Below are 16,548 nucleotides of genomic sequence, written 5' to 3' on the forward strand. Positions count from 1 at the left end.
CAACATTTAATTTTTAGAGTAAAGTTTGTTTTTAATTCCTCATCTATACAAAAATTCACTTTTAATACAAAGTTTTGTTGAACAATTTTAGTCCCTGGATAATTTTTTGGCCAACTTAGTCTCTCGATGTTAAATGAAAAACAGGCTAAAAAAATAAAACTAAAAACATGCTAAAAAATTAAAAATAAAAGCACCACATATAAACAATTCAAAAGTAGATGGTGATAAGTTGGAAGAGCCTCTCAAAATGCAAAGATAAAACCGTTAGTAAATGGAAACATTGTAAGATGGTACAATTTTGTTATACAACAAGGTGTCACTATTACTACGAGAAATTTTTTATAAAGAAAATAACAAAATATAATGATAACTACATATGTACATTAATCAGAATAACGTAGAAACAAAAGCTTCACACAAAAAATAAATTTCTAACTCCGTTCATGATGAACTTAGATCCCGTGAGGTTTGTCCTTGCCATCTGTAAAACAAAAAACATATAATTCACAACCACATTTCATATCATATATATATACAAGTGTTTAACTTTGGTTCACAAAATTATTCATATCCACATATATTACTGATGAAACTTATAATAAATATTGAAGGACATCCATTTATCAATACCCACAAATATCCAGTACCCATCAAATTAAATAAATGTTTGCATATTCAAATAATAAAATTAATATTTTAATTAGAAGTTTATATCAATAAAATATTTTTCATGAATTTATTTTCTCATTTTAGCTCTTCAAAATTAAGCTTTTCTTTTGTTGACTAAACCGAGAAAAAAAAATTAACAAATACCCTTGGAAATTTGTGGATATCTATGTGTCTTTTGTAACACAATGGATAGTTGTCATAGCAGGAACATGTGGGGGATTTTAGACACATGAAAGTTACAACTCGACAACTCCTTTTTTTAATATATCAATAAATGAGAGTAAATGATAGCTTCCACAAACCTTGAGAGAAGAAATCTTGCGAGGGGGCTTAAATTGCTATTTGAATGAAGTTCCTTGTTTTGTTTCTTCTTGTGATCCGTCTCTGCATTTCGGGTTTCTTCAGCTGACTTAGTCTTGCTTAGTATTCGACCACCCAGTTCTTGCAGGTCCTTCAATGATAATTCCTTTGAACTGCACAAGTTGTTCTTCAAGGGGTTATGAATTGCGATTGATAAGAGAGAGACATTTAATTTTCCTTTAGCATGTTGCAGTGATGAATGTTAGTAGAATGCAAACCTTGCCAAACGCTGAAGCAAATTTTTTACAAGAGCATCACAGGATTGGGGTTTTGTTCTCTCCATGTTTACAAGAGCATTGATAACAATTTGCATAAGTGGCCCTTCTGGATCCTCAGCAGTGGCCTACATGAACACACCATGCTATAACAAAATTCATAATAACTAATCAAATCTATTCTTGCTATAATTAAGTTGCTAAAGATAATTCATTAGGGCCAAATCCACCCACCCACCCCAGAGATACCATCTTAAGATGTTTGCTGGCTATTTTGCTTTTTCTTCTTTATTTTCCTTCCCTTTTCAGAATGCACTACTGTCTATAAATAGTACAAAAATGTTGGAATAGTAGTCATTATCATCTGTTTCACAAAAGTCAATGGCCCATTATATAATCTTGCTTATTTCCACTAATGAACGAGTAGAAGTTGTGTTGAAGATTCTACATCGACTAGAGATAATAACTTTTCATAATATATAAGTGGGATATAAACTTCATCTTACAAGTCAGTTTTATAAGATTGAGTTAGACTTAAAATTCATTTCTTAAAATAAAACAAATTATGTCTGAAACAACACTAACTGAGAAGCTTTGTACTTTTCCAATTTCAATCAGCACAGTGCAAGCATGTTTATGTGGCATAACAAACTAAATTGAAACAAGAGCAAGTTATACAGTCAGAATAAAATCCATGCGTGCATTCACCTCTTTCAATGAAGGAATAAGCAAAACCGATAAGGGCGCAGAGGATGAGATTATTTTGGCACTTTCTTCATCATCGATAGCAAACTGTGATCTTGAATTCCCCTTTTGTGTATCAATGGATTCACGAGATGGTCTGAAAATATATTTCTTGAAAAAATCAAAATCACTTTTTTTTATATAACCAATATTTACAAAATACCAGCAGTATGGCAATGGATGTACCTGGAAGAATCAGAGCTGGTTGACATATGTTCTCTCCTGCTTTCCTGTACATCATTGTTAAGTTTTCCCAGTGCAAATCTATCCCGGACATTCATTTTCCTCAATCCACCTTGGATAGCAGCCTTTGCCTGAAAGAAAAATAGGCAAGAAAAATATTTTAAAGATAAGCATCCAAGTAAAACAAATATAAATTAACATACAAAATAATGACAAATAATTAAACAAAATTACTTTAAAAAGGGTTTAGGAAACCAATGGACCTTAAAAGCATTTAAAATGTATGGGTAAAGAACAAAATATGTAAAATGGTACTAAATATAATACAGTTTCCTAAAAAAAGTACCCTACATACTGCAAAGGAAAAAACAGATTATCTTGCCACAATTAACATTAAAGTGAAATTCAGAGCATAGATAAAAGAAATAATAGAACCTCAGCAAGATTTGTAGCACTATCTTCAAATGAGGCATTTGAATTTCTGCTATTATGTCCCAGTCGAGACCTTGGGGTCTGTGGAGAATCAGAATCATCGTGATGACTACGCAAAACAACAGTTCCGCTAGTAGAAACATCTTCAAAAGAAGCATAGCTGCTGCTAGACTGTGACAATAAAATTCTCAATAAGTGAATGCATTGAAGAGCAACGATAACTAACCATTTTTTCTATTAAAAGATATCAGTTTGAAAAATACTCGAGAGCTTTGGTCACGAAACAGTGATGACTGTAGTCCTTTTGGAGACCGAACAACAACAGTTCCTAATCCATTCCCAAACAACTCATCCTGCTAAATGGCAACTTCAATATATCAAAATATGTTCAAGTATAAAATGAAGTTCAACCTAGTTCATGGGATTTTCAAGATACTTGATGAATTAATGCAGTTCTTTATGATTATATTGCTGTAAACACTTTAATTGCTGCAATAAGCAAAGGAAATTGGAGAAATAATTTTTTATCAGCTTCAGCCCATAATATCTAAAACTGTACTGGTTACAACTCACAGCTAAGCATTTATCACATATATAAATGTTTTAAAAAAAAATCAAGAGGCGCTCACATTCCTTATGTGGAGATATATCATTTAATTTGAAATTAAATTCTTTGAAAAGGGAAGACCAACATAGTGAGAGTCAATTACATCTTCAAGATGATTATCCAGATGTTCATCATGGTAGGGAACTCCCAAATCTTTTCCAAAAGAAGTCTCTAACAACTCGTTTTTATTGCCAGATCCTCCATGATAGCCACTCTCAGGACTTTTTTTTGGGGTAAGCTGATGATTTGAAACTTCAGTTTTCTTATCTCTAAACTGAGGTGGTCGTGACACACTACGAAAGGTTCCAGTACCCTGAGATCCACTAATGCTGAAGTCCCACCCAGAACTTTTCAGGGTTTTACCTTGGCCACTGCATATTAGATAGTGTTAGGAATCAAGAATTGAAAAGAAAAGTTAAAACTATTGGATAGTATGAAAAGAACAAGAAATAGGAGAGAAATTTCTCCTCCAAGGGCTACCCTTTCACAAAGGATTTCTCCTTTCTCAAAGAGCCAGTTCTCAATTCACAATAACAACAAATCTGCATCTCTCCTATCACTCTTCCCCCATTTATATCTAACTAACACAATGTCTATTAGAAAATTCACTGTGTAAAACAAAAAGCAATAACTTAACACTCGTACCCTACCTAGGCTGATTAGTGTCATCACCCCTTAAATCTTTCGCAACCTTAATAGTATCAGATGCCTCCCCCATCCCCCTTGGGGCATTTCTAGGTGTTGCCTCATCTTCCTTTATTTGGAACTTTGGACGCTCCCTGTCATGAAAACACGAAGCATCGTGACAATCACAAGCTGGGGAATAATTGGATTTTTCTTATTTTCTGGTCATGCAAAGTGTTCAAAGTGTATCAGCAACAGGGTTTCAATAGCCAGTTCAAACATCACATCTTTTGAATTCAAATAAAACTTACTAATAATTACCAAATAAAAAGAAGAAAAGAGGAGAAAAACTACGCAGACAAAAGGGGAAAAAGTACACAAAATATAGCAAGGTTGCAAGTAATAATTAATACCGTATTCTCTCCAATAGCTTAGGACTCTTCCTGGCATTACGAATGAAACGATGTCTAAGAAGCTCTTTAGCACTTGGCCTCTGGAATTAAAGTGTCATTAAACGGGGGAGAAGTTAAGGAAGATACGGACAAAAAGAACCAGAGTTATCCATTCCAATATAATTTCAGAATACTATGCGACCAACTAGGAGAAAATAGTATATATTTGAACCACGTTGAAAGATACAACTTTCAATAGGACAAATCTAGATAAATAAATACAATTTCCAACCTGTTGTAAATAACATATTATGAAGATAAAAATATTCCCAATATCTCCATCCATAGTAATTAGAAAAAAAATATCTTTGAAATCCTCCAAAATTCATTTCAGCATATTTTTATTTCTTTATTTTAAAGGATTTGATTATTATTACAAATAGAAATGATGAGAATGTAAGTGGTGTGATTGTTATCAATAGAATAATTACTTATTTTCCTACATAGTGGTGTGATTGTCTATTCCAACCCGTTGGTTCACTTAAGCCTGTCCCATATAACTCAACCCAAGCAAGCCAAGAGTGGGGAGGGGCGGGGCAGACTAGCCCACCTAACCCACATATCTTAAAAATCTAAAAATTTCTTTGTAACCCCATAATTTCTTCATGCGGCCTCACATTTGAATTTTTTTTTACAAATGTGTATTATGGATTGTGTAATCTGAAATATTGTACAATCCAAACACAAATTTTAACTTTCAAACTTCATAACCCCGGAAGTATCTGAATTCCACATTCTGGAATTAAAGAAAAAATATTCTGGAATTTTTACTCATATCTTATTACACATGTGTATAATACTGTGAGACCATTTACCTAATTCATCTAAATAAGGAAAAGAATTAAATTTATTCAAAACTTAAAAATTTATTTTTCATTAATTTAAAAAATATATATTTCTTATACAGGACGGGCTAATAAAATCAATCCGCATTTGCAGGCCAAATGCAGGGGGGCCAACCTGCATTGCTATCCCTAAACTTATATCTATGTTACAATTACTTGACCAGATTTGTCTATTGTAGTTAGTGTTGTAAGTCAATTCATGCAAAATCCTTTTATAGATCATTAGACTTCAGTCATTCATATTCTAAGGTAGATTCTTCTATAGATAGATGCTCTACGACAAGATAGTGTTTTCTTTGGAGAAAATATTATCTCTTGGAAAAGCAAGAAACAATGTTTGATCAACCACTGAAGTTGAGTAGGGCAATGACATCTCTCACTTGTGTGCTTGTATGGGTAAAATAGTTCCTCCAAGAATTAGATTTTTGAGAGGTTTGGCAAATGAAAGATGTATTGTGATAAACAAGTCGCTCTCCACATTACTTCCAATCTAGTATTCCATGAGAGGACTAAACACGTAGAAGTCAATTGTCATTTTGTTTGGGAAAAGTTGTTTTCCAAAGAAATATGTAGAGTTTGTCGAATCCAATGATCAACTTGGAGATGTGCTAACAAAATCCCTACAGGACTTCAGATAAAAGACATTTTCACTAAAGGGCTTCCTCAGGACAGATTCCAGGATCTTGTAGGTAAGTTGGGAAGGACATATATTCATTTACCAACTTCAGGGTTGGTTCAATTGTTCTCAATAAATAATTCTTTATTTTCTTACATAGTTCAAGTGAACAACATACTAATTTAGGGTACAAACTTAAAAGACATGTATTCCAATATTTATAAGCAAGTAAAACATAGACACTTGCCTCAACAGGAACCTTCTTCAAGCACAATGAAACAAATTCTTTCATATAGCGAGAAAAATGTTCATCTAGCTGCACAAAATATCATTAGTTGTTAACTCTTTTAACTGGAGAAAATCATTTCCATCAGGAAAACTTTATGAACCAAAAATACTTAGTAACTTGAAAGGTCAATTAATCTAATAATACAATAAAACACAGAACTTGTGGTGGATTCTCTCGAGGTATGATGAAAAGCACTCTCATTGGATGAAGATCCGCAAGGGGAGGCTCCCCTTTAGCCATCTCTATTGCAGTAATCCCCAGAGACCAAATATCTGCCTGTATAAACAAGATACAGAGTGATGTTTCGTCTGGGATAAAGACAAAAACAAAAAAGGAAAGAGAATAAAAAGAACTATGGTAGGATGAACTCGAAAAACACAATAAATGATTTTTGTTGAAACTATAAGGTTACCTTTTCATTATATCCTTCTGAATTTTGAATAACCTCAGGTGCCATCCAAAATGGTGTTCCTACAAAGGTCTGCAGTTATAAAACAATTAGCATATCCAGTCAAAAAATTTCCACTGAATAACATTAGCATTAATTAAATAAGTTGACCTTTCTCCTTGATATGGTTCTAGTTAACTGTGCAGAAACACCAAAATCAGCAACCTGTAACAAAGTCAAAACACATAGAAATTCATATTGGAATGCATGTTAGCCCCCATCTCAAGTTATTTTATCTATCCTTCATTAAGTCATTTTGCCTTAAAAAAACTTGGAAATTATAGCCTCCAGAATAAGAGATACCTTTACATCACCATTCTCAGTTAATAAAATGTTTGCAGCTGCAAAATTGACATCAAATTCTTTGAATTACAGAGCTAATAAAAAAATTGAAGTCCATGATTATAAAATTTCCAAATATGGAAGAAGGAAAGTAGCTTCAAAGTACAGTATAAACAAGGAAAAGAGTGTCACTGTTGATACCTTTAATGTCTCTATGAATTTTTCCTTCAGTATGTAGGTAATCAATTGCATGAAGTAAGTCCCGTAGAATGCAAGCAATTGACATTTCATCAAGTGGGGGACCTGATTGCAGCTGCAAAAGCACCATATAACAATATTGGAAATTAGCAAGAAAAATATACAAATATAAAAACGAAAAAAAACGTTGGGATTAGAGTGTTCAAGAAGAGAAGGAAAATCAGAAAAATAAAGACATTGAATAATATTGGAAAATCAGCTAAATAAAGACTTTGAATAATACTTTGAGATTGATGTAGAGTGTAATAATGTAATCCCAAATACCCAACAGTCCTACTTTTAGTTATGATTAGATCCAGTAATGTTAGATACACTTTCCTCTGACCTTGAAATATCTAGTTTTCTAAGTTTCTATTTGTTAGTTTGTTAGTCTAACAGTTATCACTTAGAAGTTTGATAGTTGGGTAAAACTGAACAGCTTTCAGTTAGTGATGATCCTCTGCTCTTGTATACATATACTCACTGTACCGGAGTTTCACTGTCTTTTGTATATTTTCAAATAAATCATTTTACTCTTTTTCTATTATTCAATATGGTATGAAGAGCACATTAATCCTCCCTTCCTTTCTCATGGCTTCTGCATGGCAGCATCTTCCACCGCCTCCTCCACCAGTTACTCCAATCTACATTGCACTATCATTCTCTGTTAAGACCCAGATAATCTAATACTGTTTAGGAGCATTAGACGACCCTTGTATTAAGAAGTTTTGATGATAATAAATGTAATTAAGCATTAAATTGACTCTTTCCTATTATTAACATTCTTACATTTATGTTAAAAGGAAGAAATAAATCCTTGCGCATTAACAAAACTGTCTAAATGTTATAAACATTTAAACAGTCTAACGTTTATACTGTTGACAGTAAAAGAATCCATTAAACATGATTGGCTTGTTTATATTCATAAATCAATCTTTAACGGTAATCGCATAACTTGTTTTAATTCAATACAGCGTCCAATGCTCAAACCTTCTATATTTTAACTGATAATATTTGAGTGATTATTTGCAATGATTCTATACATAAAATATAGAAAGAATTTATACCAATCAAATGAGAACACTTACCACGCAATGCCAAAAAGGATTATAAATATACTGTGATATTTTGTATTGCACATTGTTTCCAGTTTTACACAGCATAGATACAAAAAAGAAACATGACCTTCCATAAGAAGATGCAAGTGTGTTTAATCAAGTTAAATCAAGTAATTCTGCACAACAAGATTGAAGAACAATATCAGAATAACAATGATATCCTCAATGGGAAGATTGCTCTACAAACAGTCAAACTTTGAGCAACTATAAACACATGACAAAGACGAAGACAGACAACATCAACTACTACATCTTCTATCTTTCTTAAGCTTTTATAGTCATAGACTTTGTATCTTTAGTGAGAGTGAAAACTTGTTATATTGATCTTGTTGTACCAAACCTTTTATAGGATGTAGTGTCTAGTGGTTGTAGATGTTGTCTGCTAGTAGGGTCTTCTAATAGTTATAGACATTGTCGATAGTAAGGTTGTTTGATGACTCATGTTACGTCATCTCGTGAACCAACTACGTGTTATGTTATGCTAGTTAGTTGTCGTTGTGTACTTCTTACTAACATAACCATTTTGTAGCCCTATACACCTACTCATAGTACAATACACAACAAAGTACTGAATTGTAATGCTTATTTGGATAATAAATGAGATGATTACTCATTGTTATTTTGCTTTTGTGTGTTCTTTGTTCTGGATCTCCAATTGGTATGATTAGCAAACAATATAGCATTGTTTATGTTGTTGTTCTTTGATCTCATTTCATCATTAGGCGCATAACAAACTTGTATTAGAGCTGCTTTTTAATCTTGTTCCACATTTGTCATAAGTTCTTGCAAGAAGATGTGCATCACATTCAAGATTGAGAAGTTCAATGGGAAGAATAGTTTTGACTTTCGAGAATCAAATGAGAGCCTTGCTTAAGGAGTAATGGGTGTGGCCACCGCTCTCCAGAAGCACATCACACATACATAGATAGGTTCTAGAGCAGATGGAGGAAAAGGCTTATTTGATGATCCTTTTGTCACTATTAGATCAGGCTCTTTATGAGGTTGTAGAGGAGAATAACTCATCATTGTTGTGACTGATGTTGAAGAAGTTATTCATGCCAAAGTCCATTTACAAAATGCTTTGGTTGAGGAGGAGGTTTTTGGGCCCTGTATGAAGGAGGGTATGTCAATCAAGGCTCATTTTTATGAACTTAATTCAATCTTGATGTTGCACCAAGACATAGACATCAAGATAAAACATGAAGAGTAGGAAGGTATTGTGTCACTCCACACATATATGGAATATATGAAAGAAGAGAGAATCAGGAAATTAATACCCAAACTGAAAGACTCGATTTTACTCAAGTTTGAACAAGTTTACTCCAAAACATTAACCCATTTGTTGGTTAACCTAGTGAAAGTTTAGGAGTTGGCTCACAATTTTGATTACCATGTTTACATGTAAATATGAATATATGCAACCACATTTTCTACTCAACAATTGTGCTTTAGGAATGCAACACATGAAAATATTCAAAGACATGCAAGGGATGTTCTATTAATGGAGGCAACTTCTGAAGAAGATCATCATCATTTCCAAGCATTAAAGATATAGAAGCAAGTCAATAGAAGTAACCTACTAGATCAGCAACAGAGCCTCCGGCCATGTATTCCATTATTATCCAAAGTTTAGTTTGATTAAGAAAGGAACCATAATACTCAGTAATGTATGCAGATCGACATTGTGACAGAACAGAAATTTCCTGAAAAAATAATTGAAATTATTGAACAAATAACATTAAATATTTGGTAAAAGATGCACATTGTAAAGTAGTAGTAATATGAATGTGTTGTACCTTTTGAATGTCCTCTATTTCATCCTCTCTGCAAACAGTTAAAGAGAAAAAAAAAATGTTATAAAGTTACACTAGGCAATAATTACATTAGAATTTTGAGATCAACAAGGCAATAAAATGTAGACAAGAATCACAACATTCTACCGAGAGACAAAATCTAAGTTTACTTAACAAATATGAGAACTCAACTTGGTTCGCTACAATGTGTTCTACTTCCCTACAAAATGTAAGCGATTTTTTTTCAATGGCCATGGGAGTTTTTATGTCCCATAGGATGATGCGATCAAGGAAATGAAGTCTTCAACCATAGAAGAACTTGAAAAAGAATTCTCAAGAAGACAATTTAAAAGGTATAGATGTGAAAAAAATAGAGAAGAAAGCCTACCTAGTAACAAATTTTGTAACAAACAAACCAAGAATACCATGGTTCTTTGAATCATAGCTTTGGCCATCTCCCTCAGGCCTCCCAAAACTCGTCCATAATTCACAATAACGATATCATTAGAACCCCCACACCATCCATAACATAACCCAAACCAAAGATCTCCAAAATTACCAACCAAAGAAACTAAGAACCTTCTTGCCAATACCTAGCTTATCCCAACCCTTGTTGAAGTTCTCTCCAAGAACTTCATCAAGAACCAACCTAACCTCACCAAGAATCCCTCAAACCAACCTAGGCTAACCTCACACGCATCCCCTAGCCAAGGACAAGCCATAACCAAACCTAAAACAACCTTAAATACATCCAAAAACAACTATCTAGGAAGCATGGTGCTGTAAATAGTAGATTATTAAGATAAAAAATATTTTCAATAACTCCATAATAATTAGGAAAAAATGAAAATATCTTCAAAATCCTCCTATTCATTTCAGAATATTTTTATTTTCTTATTTTAAAGGTTTTCATTTTTACAAAATAGAGATTATGAGAATGTAATTGGTGTCATTGTTATCGATAAAAGAATTCTTTCTTTTCGTACATAGTTCAAGTTAGTATCAGAGCTCCCAATCTTGGTACAACTCTATTTTTGCTACCTGTTAATTGTCATCATTGTTGTTGTTCCCCATCATTTTCCAAAAGGAATACAGGTTTTGAATGACCTAAGAGTGCTTAAAATATTGGGTTGTATTGATTGTCAAAGTAGAGCACAAAGTTGAAAATAAATTGTTCTCCACGGTTGAACTTGATTTGGTGGTGCTTTACTCCCATCTTCTAAATGATCATGAAAACTTTGGCCAAGGAACCAAAGTTCAACTAAGGCAAAAAAGATAGAAGTTTTTCCCATATATTTCTCAAAAGTTATAAAAGGAGTCCAGAAGAAGAGGAGACAGTCCCTGAAGACATGTTGAACCAAGCTAGAGGCAGAGACAAAGTCCCATAATGCAACCGAGAAAGAACAAAGGACAACCCTAGGGTTTCAAGAGAGAGAAATAGTGATCCACTATAAATAACCCACCAAATGGTACCAGAATGAAGAGCTATATGAAAAGATATATCCAAGAAGTAGTTACAGCATAAAGCACACAACAACTTTACAATAAATTCTATTTAAAACTATTTAATCTAACAAATACTATTGGCCCTTTGTCTCGGGGTGTTTGGATTCTTGAGTTAGGAGCAACTGATCACATGACTCCTTTTCCTAAGCTCTTCAATTTGTATGTTAAAATGACCAATGAATAACTCATTACATCTGCAAATGGGGAGAGTCTACCCATATGTGAATCTGGAACTATAATTTTAGAATCATCTATTGTATTAAAAGATGTTTTATATGTCTCACAACTGACCAATAATCTTATCTTTATACAAAAGATTTGAATTTTTCATTAATGAGTTTATGAGTCGAGTCTACAAGTCGAATTTACGGAGCTCCCACAAGTTTACGTAGACTCTCGAGTTTGATAACCTTGGTGGTATCTATTGGAATCGGTGGTTGGATTGCACAATCGCAAGAGGTTCCTATAATGTGGGTAGGGTACTAGGCAAGGTTATCAAACTTGAGAGTCTGCCTAAACTTGTGGGACCTCCGTAAACTCGACTCGTAAACTCAGAATGAGTCTGAGTTTACTTCACATGAAAAAAATATTTCAATAATATAATTAATCAAAGTAGTTAAAACAAATGAGTCCAAAATACTAAAATAACTACATTTAGTAGTGAATGAAAATCATATAACTTCAAAGTACCCAAAATAAATAAGTTCATACAAATATTATAAAACATAAGTTCTTAAAGTTAAATTTGATCCACACATACCTAAAAAATCCTTAACTTAAAAAATGAAATATACTAACATTTATTTGATCCACACAACCAGGGACCGGCGACCACAAAAGCGACCTCAATGTGAACCCTAGCGTCAACACGAGGTGATTTGGTTTAACCCTTACGTGAGCAACATGAACATTTTGGGTTTATAAAATATACCCTTTGGACTCGCCAACTCGGTTGTAGACTTGCAAGTTCAACCAAGTTTGTTCTTGAGTTAACTCAAAAAAGGGTGAGTGGGAGCATAAACTCCGACGAGTTAAGGAGTTAACTCGCGAGTTTGATAACCATGGTACTAGGTTAATATTATGTTTTAATGTTTGGTTTGGGTCAGGTTGTATGGCCCGACTCCTTTCTTTAAAAGGAAAAAAACTTGGGCTAATAAGCTTCATTGCACGGGTTGATAAGTTTCACAATAAGGAAAGAGAAAATTAGGGTTTTAGTGCATGGGCATCGCACTACCACTTTGTCGTTTCACATGGGCATTGTGCTATAACTCTGTTTCGCATAGTGTTGCGTCGCCACTCCACAAGTTCCACCATTTCTGTTTCGCAATGCCATTCCTTGACACCCAAAGTGGTTGTGGGCCATTGTCGAAAACCCACATCACCACCCCATGTTGTGGCGGTAAGTTGTAACTTGATCATTGATTTTCGCCATGGCACCACCATAACCAATTTTTAACAACACTAAGGGAGAGTAGATAACATATGTGAAATGGCCATAGACAACTTATGTGATTCTAATCCTACAAGTAATTATCCATCACCCATAACTAGAACAAAAAACACGTTTTTGCATTCCTTTTTTGCCACAATTTGATTAGTGATATCAAACATGGGACCATGGAGAAAACTCATCTAATAAATGCTCCTATATTTGTATCATAATTGAGTGAAATTAAATGAAGTGGATATAGATGGAAACAGCTTGCAAGATTTCTTACTTCTTTTTCAAAGAATATGTTAAGGATGACAAGGAGACACCTTTATTTTTCTAGTGCAGTACTTGATTTTTATTTCATAATTCTAATAAACAAACAATTTGATATAATTTACTGGAAGATGCTTTAAGGCACTTTCAGATGCCTATTGTTATAATCAGTTAAGGTATCGAATAAATACAACCAATCATGTAGTTCTTTGAAATTGAACATTCCAAAAAAGAATATACTTACGATTCTTCCAAATCAATCACTTTGATAGCAACTTCTTTGTTTAGCTCCTTGTCAAACCTAGGAAAAGAGAAAGACCAACAAAATGAGAAACAACTCTTTATTCACACATGACTTTAGGTTTTGTTAATAAAATTTACTCGAGAGCAATAAGTAGCAATACTTTACAAATATTAATTTGTAGGTGCAATACTTTGGCTTTCCTATAGGCATAACTTATCGCTACAAATTATATAAAATGATTAGGAGAGACAGCTTAAGAACATTTTATTGCTACATCCTTCAAAATGACATTTATAACAATTTTCCAAATAACCTTCCAATTAGTCATAACCTGCTTATGAGTAGCAAATATACGAATTAGACTTGTCCTTAGAAAAAACTAAACCCAAATAATGTTGCATGAAACATCCATACCAAAATTTTCTTTGCATAACATTCTACTTAAATAACTTACCAAACAATAGTATATTTGCTATTGTTGGTGACCAAATAATGTTGGTCACCTTATTTGCAATCAACCTAATATAATATTGCCCTACACTAGTAAAACATGATGTTAAAGATACAAGGAGAGCAGATGTTTCAATAGTTAGTATCAGTGCCTGATATGTAAAGTGCACAGTTACTCTGAACTTTGTTTCTTTTCTCTCTATATCCTCTCTGTTCTGTTATTCTTCTGTATCCCCTTCTTTCTTTCTCTTTATTTCTCTGAATTTTTGTTTCTCTCTGTATCCCATCTAAATTCAATATCAGTACCATTGAACATCCTTCCGTTACTTTTTTCCTTAAATATAGAATAGAATCCATTCAGCAATATGACACTCAATTTTAGTTTCAGATATGCAACTGAAAATAAGAACCTTGACTTAAGAAACAAAACTATCCATAAGTTAACATATGAGAAAGATATGCTTCAATTTTCAAACATTGAAATAATAAGCCAATAAAGTCATATCCAGACATGAAGACAACCTCTACTGCAATGGATTCGGAGCAATGATCAGATCATTAGAATTATCTAACAACCAAATATTTAGCAGTTGAAAGAGATCTAGGTGTAGTTTGTGCATCATGCAAGTCTAAATGTTCAGTGATATTAAAACAGAATGTTAAGCGATTCAATATTTATGCCTCATTTTCAAATTGTGAAGAATAAAACACAAAGAATAAGTAGGACATTCATAAAATTCAAATATTGATACAACAGAAGGTTTCCTAACCTACTCAGCTCTTTATCCATAATAAACCCTTTATCTACCCTAGCATCAAATTACAGATATCAACACTATACATTCTGTTATCCTTCACTATCAAATGAGAAAGAATAAGTATAAAGCATAAGAATTGTATCAAAAGAAAATAAGTTACAAATATTTCCACCTGCAGAAAAAACAAGAGAGATAGCCTCACACTAAGAAAAACTCCCTTGTGCACAACATGAAAAGGCAATCAATTTCTCAGGGCACATTACAATGAGCTCCAATTTTAAAATCATACACATACCCTTTATACACGTCGCCGAATGATCCCTGCCCAATAAGCTCCAACGAACTAAATCTTGCCCCTGCAGCCTCAACCAGACCCGCTATGTCAGCCATTCTCAGGAGCAACCCTTCAGAACCCTCACACACTGTCCCCTACATAAAAATCTGAAACGCCAAACATCACACACCTCATACCCAAACCACATTCTAACAAGTCATAACCCCACAATCCAAATCAAATCCAAACAAACACCCCTTCTATTGACCCCCAAAAAACAACAACATTAATCAACAGCAACAAAAAGACCAATAAAAGAAAATCGAAGCCAACCCCACGACCCAAGTCAACCAAACTTCAAAGCCCAATACTTGTAACAATAAAAAAGACAAAACCAGCAATAGCAATCTGAAAAGCAACTCAATGCAGAGAAACACTGCACTTGGACTCAAAGCAAAGCAAGAGAGAAAGACAGAGCGTACTTGTGTGAGAGTGTATGTGTGAGAGAGAGAAAGATAACAGTTGTTAGGTGGAAGTGCGATGGTAAAGTGACCACAGAGCAGAATTGAATGCGCAAGGACACTGAGCGAAAACGAAAGGAAAGCGAAACGACAACAAGAAAGGTCACAGCTTGAACCTTTTCGTGACAGAGGCACGAATCGTTGAGAAATTGGTACGGAACTAAGCGAGAGCAAGAAGGCTAAGGGTCAAAGGGACACAGAGAGATGAATCTTTCGGGGAATTTGGAGTTGGGGATTTGGGTTAAGTCGGAGATTGATTGCTTCGTTGTTCCACACATGAATCAAAGGGCAAGTTTATTGTCTCACTGCTTGTCTGTTTCATAATAGAGTCTTCTTAACTTCTCTCATATTTATTTCTATGATTAACTCCTGTAGTAATTTATCAAAATAAATTAATTAATTAATAATTATTCATATAATTAAGTACTTTATTTTTTGTATAAATATAATTGTCCAGTGTTATAAACTTTCCCCTATAATTAATCTAACTCAATCAAATTCCAAGAAGATCGAACTCGAACATATATAATCAAATGAATTAATTAATTGATAACTTATGTTTATATGACTGGTTTTTACATGTGATTAATGCAAAAATTTGAATCAGTGGTATAAATTTCTCTTACTAAATCACTAAATATTTAATGGATATAACTTTAATTTAAGTTTGTATACTAGTTAGATTTATTTAGTTTTAATATTTATGTTTTTAAACTTATAAGTTTAGTATATTTATAAAAAAAATATTTACATTTAACTTTTATCACGTGTAAGTTTATTTATTTTTTATTCTTTTAAATATCAGGTATTATAAAAATTATATATATATATATATATGTATCTTTTAAATTCGAAAATTGAAATGTTTGATTGCTTTTTTTCTAGTAATTTTTTAATTTGTTTCATTCTTTTCTAATAATTGAAGTAATAGTTGGGTTTTGAAATATATTCAAAAATAAAGATTTTAAAATATTTTTTAAATGGTTATGTTAATTTTTTTCGAGAGAGACTGAAATAATTTTTTTGTTATGTAGAGAAAACTTTTCTATTTAAAAAATATAGAATAAGATTATTTTATAAATCTGTTGATTGCAAGGATTGAAATATCTTGGAGACTAACAATTTATAGGATGGTATAGTTAGTTATAGTCTTTTGGACTATGAAAAAAATAAATA

The 16,548-nt window shown here is 33.0% G+C and overlaps 1 protein-coding gene across 7 annotated transcripts; it reads right to left on the reverse strand.

The window, feature by feature from the left end:
- Positions 1–248: 248 nt before the first annotated feature.
- Positions 249–15,708, reverse strand: LOC137810174 (uncharacterized). 7 transcript variants are annotated; one of them, XM_068611339.2, is made up of 21 exons: positions 15,334–15,708; positions 14,873–15,018; positions 13,370–13,426; positions 9,918–9,945; positions 9,702–9,824; positions 6,968–7,079; positions 6,788–6,825; positions 6,596–6,649; positions 6,449–6,517; positions 6,196–6,312; positions 5,995–6,063; positions 4,248–4,327; positions 3,861–3,989; positions 3,314–3,581; positions 2,867–2,956; positions 2,607–2,774; positions 2,175–2,302; positions 1,953–2,085; positions 1,248–1,372; positions 972–1,142; positions 249–481 (listed from the first exon to the last, which is right to left on the reverse strand). In XM_068611339.2, the coding sequence occupies exons 2-21, from the start codon at positions 14,965–14,967 to the stop codon at positions 442–444; spliced, it is 2,094 nt and encodes a 697-aa protein (XP_068467440.2). In that variant the 5' UTR covers positions 14,968–15,018; positions 15,334–15,708; the 3' UTR covers positions 249–441. The 7 variants fall into 7 exon arrangements, with proteins under 7 accessions (XP_068467440.2, XP_068467426.2, XP_068467448.2 ...); XM_068611325.2 differs by having other exon boundaries at positions 2,867–2,959; XM_068611347.2 differs by having other exon boundaries at positions 15,489–15,697.
- Between the last annotated feature and the right edge of the window lie 840 nt (positions 15,709–16,548).

Source organism: Phaseolus vulgaris, chromosome 11 (genome assembly GCF_051622355.1).
Source record: "Phaseolus vulgaris cultivar YP4 chromosome 11, ASM5162235v1, whole genome shotgun sequence".
Taxonomy (NCBI): Eukaryota; Viridiplantae; Streptophyta; class Magnoliopsida; order Fabales; family Fabaceae; genus Phaseolus; species Phaseolus vulgaris.

Bases quoted from the DNA above. Each gene is read 5' to 3' on its own strand.
- LOC137810174 (XM_068611325.2), bottom strand. From the start codon at position 14,967: ATGGCTGACATAGCGGGTCTGGTTGAGGCTGCAGGGGCAAGATTTAGT. The intron at 9,825-9,917 runs GTACAACACATT...TTATTTTTTCAG, and splicing joins AAATAGAGGACATTCAAAAG to GAAATTTCTGTTCTGTCACA. The intron at 6,064-6,195 runs GTTCTGTGTTTT...TATTTTGTGCAG, and splicing joins CTCGAGAGAATCCACCACAA to CTAGATGAACATTTTTCTCG.